Source organism: Pyrus communis, chromosome 16, assembly GCF_963583255.1.
Source record: "Pyrus communis chromosome 16, drPyrComm1.1, whole genome shotgun sequence".
Taxonomy (NCBI): Eukaryota; Viridiplantae; Streptophyta; class Magnoliopsida; order Rosales; family Rosaceae; genus Pyrus; species Pyrus communis.
Window position 1 is genome coordinate 16,656,533 of NC_084818.1, and position 2,077 is coordinate 16,658,609.

At 38.2% G+C, this 2,077-nt stretch overlaps 1 protein-coding gene across 1 annotated transcript; it reads left to right on the top strand.

The window, feature by feature from the left end:
• The first annotated feature begins 296 nt into the window (after positions 1-296).
• LOC137719405 (FCS-Like Zinc finger 5-like) lies at positions 297-1,550 on the top strand. Its single transcript, XM_068458444.1, has 2 exons — positions 297-774; positions 1,348-1,550. Exons 1-2 carry the CDS (start codon positions 359-361, stop codon positions 1,415-1,417), a joined length of 486 nt encoding a protein of 161 aa, XP_068314545.1. The 5' UTR covers positions 297-358; the 3' UTR covers positions 1,418-1,550.
• Positions 1,551-2,077: the final 527 nt, after the last annotated feature.

A 2,077-nucleotide genomic window follows, 5' to 3' on the forward strand; every position in this document is an offset into this window, starting at 1 on the left:
CCTCCAAATATTGTTCCGGCCCGCCCGTGCCCACCCCCATATATGCCTAAAGAAAATCAATAAAAAGAAAACCTTATTTAAAATCCAAATATAAGAAAATAAAGGAAAAGCAAACAATAAAGTAAGATACAAAAACAAAAGAGAGAGAGGGAGCATTAGTTATGCTAACGTGGAGTTTTTGTTGTACTCAGTGGTCTCCATCAACGGCCCAGATTCACTCTCACCCTTCCCAATCTCATTTATCTTCCTTCCCCACCTTCCATTCAGACTCCCTTCCCTTCCCCATTATCATTTAGTTTTCTCTCTCTCCCTATCAAAGCTGAAGAAGCATTCGGAAGAAAATTATATTACTTAAGAAATGTTGTTAGGGAAGCGTCCACGCCCTCCAATGAAGAGAACAGCAAGCATGACTGGGATCACCGTTGATCTGACGGACGTGGAAGGCCAGGAACCGACTGATGATCTCCAAAACCCCTCCGCCGTCAACGATGAGCATGCAGTTGCAGTTGCAGCAACGGTGGTGGGCCCACAAGAACCTTGTCCTGTGATTAACAATAGTCATAATTATAATTATAATATAGAAATGATGAACATGAACAACAGCAGCTTAGGGTACCATGAAGAGCACCGTTTCTTGGCCATGTTGTCACCCAGAAACAACCACAGAAGAAGGAACACGGCTTCTCACGATGTTGTGGAGACCGCTCACTTCCTTCGCACGTGTGGCCTCTGCAAACGCCAGCTCGCTTCAGGCCGCGACATCTATATGTATAGGTAATAATTTAACTAAATTGTTATTAGTATTTTAAAAATCTTATTTGGTACTTCAAACTTTCTATAATTAAAAAGAAAAATACACTAGAGTGTAGAATAAGATTTTTAAAGTATTAATAACAATTCTGTAATTTAATCCTAGCTAGAATTCCATCATATAATATTATTGTTTAGTTTAATTATTTCACCCTTGTTGGAATTATTTATCATATTTCCATCCTTTTATTCCTCTGTTTCTCTTTGATTTTTGGATTTTCATTCTCTTCCTTTCTGTTTTCTTCTGGGATTTCAAGAGGGTACTGTCAGATTTCCAGCCATAGAAGTATATTATGAAGCTGCTATTGACATTCCAAAAAAATAGAACTACTTTTTATTTTCCGGGGTTTTAAATGATGAGGCGTGGAGAAAACAAAATTGGATTTTGAATGCACTGTGGTGAGGGTGAGGATTGTAATTGGTAAGAGTATGCTAGGTATAGAATTTGGACTCTCCAATATAAAATAAAATAAAAAATTATATACTATGTCTTTCGTTATTTGATTTTCTGATAATTGAACTGAAAACTTTGTGCAGGGGAGACACAGCGTTTTGTAGTCTAGAATGTAGAGAGCAACAGATGAAGCAGGATGAGAGAATCGTGTAAAGCTGTGTCCTCAAAGAAAGAGGACCGCCTTGCGTCGTCACGATCCACGTCCAAGACCTCCTCCGGCAAAAGCCAGACCGTGGCGGCTGCTTGATTAAACAAACATAGCCCAAGGGCTGAAGACGGTCCATCATTCTCCTCAATTGCCTGCCCCCATTGACGTTGTTTACATATTAGTACTACTGCAGGTTTGTGTTGCTGCTAGATGTTGTATTATATAAAACTAATTGTGAAAAAGGTCTGTGAGTGCATTTGTTTTATGGATCATGCAAGTGGACTTTGGCCAATGCTCTTAAAACATTGCAATTTAATTTCTTAGATATTCTGACTTGTGAGCCTTATACTAATAAGCTTTCTACATTATATTTGGCTTTAAGAGTGATATATTTCTTTTCAATGTTGTATCCCAAATTCGACATATAAAAAGGTTACTGATAAAAAAAAGAAACACTAATAATTCAACATTATTTCGTACTATGTAAATGAGCAAAACTCAGCACGTACAGGCAAATAATGTACATTGGACATGGCCAACTAGCAGCACAGACAACAATGGCAAGTTCTTATTAATCACCAATTGAATATGCCAAATTCCACCAAAGCAATGGAAGGCTAGAATATGCCTAAGCAATGGAAAGCTGGATGTGCGGCCAATGATCT

What these genes read in the sequence shown, in the direction of transcription:
- LOC137719405 (XM_068458444.1), top strand. Translation starts at nt 359, where the DNA reads ATGTTGTTAGGGAAGCGTCCACGCCCTCCAATGAAGAGAACAGCAAGC. An exon ending in CGCGACATCTATATGTATAG is followed by an intron (nt 775 to 1,347) that starts GTAATAATTTAA and finishes AACTTTGTGCAG; the next exon opens with GGGAGACACAGCGTTTTGTA.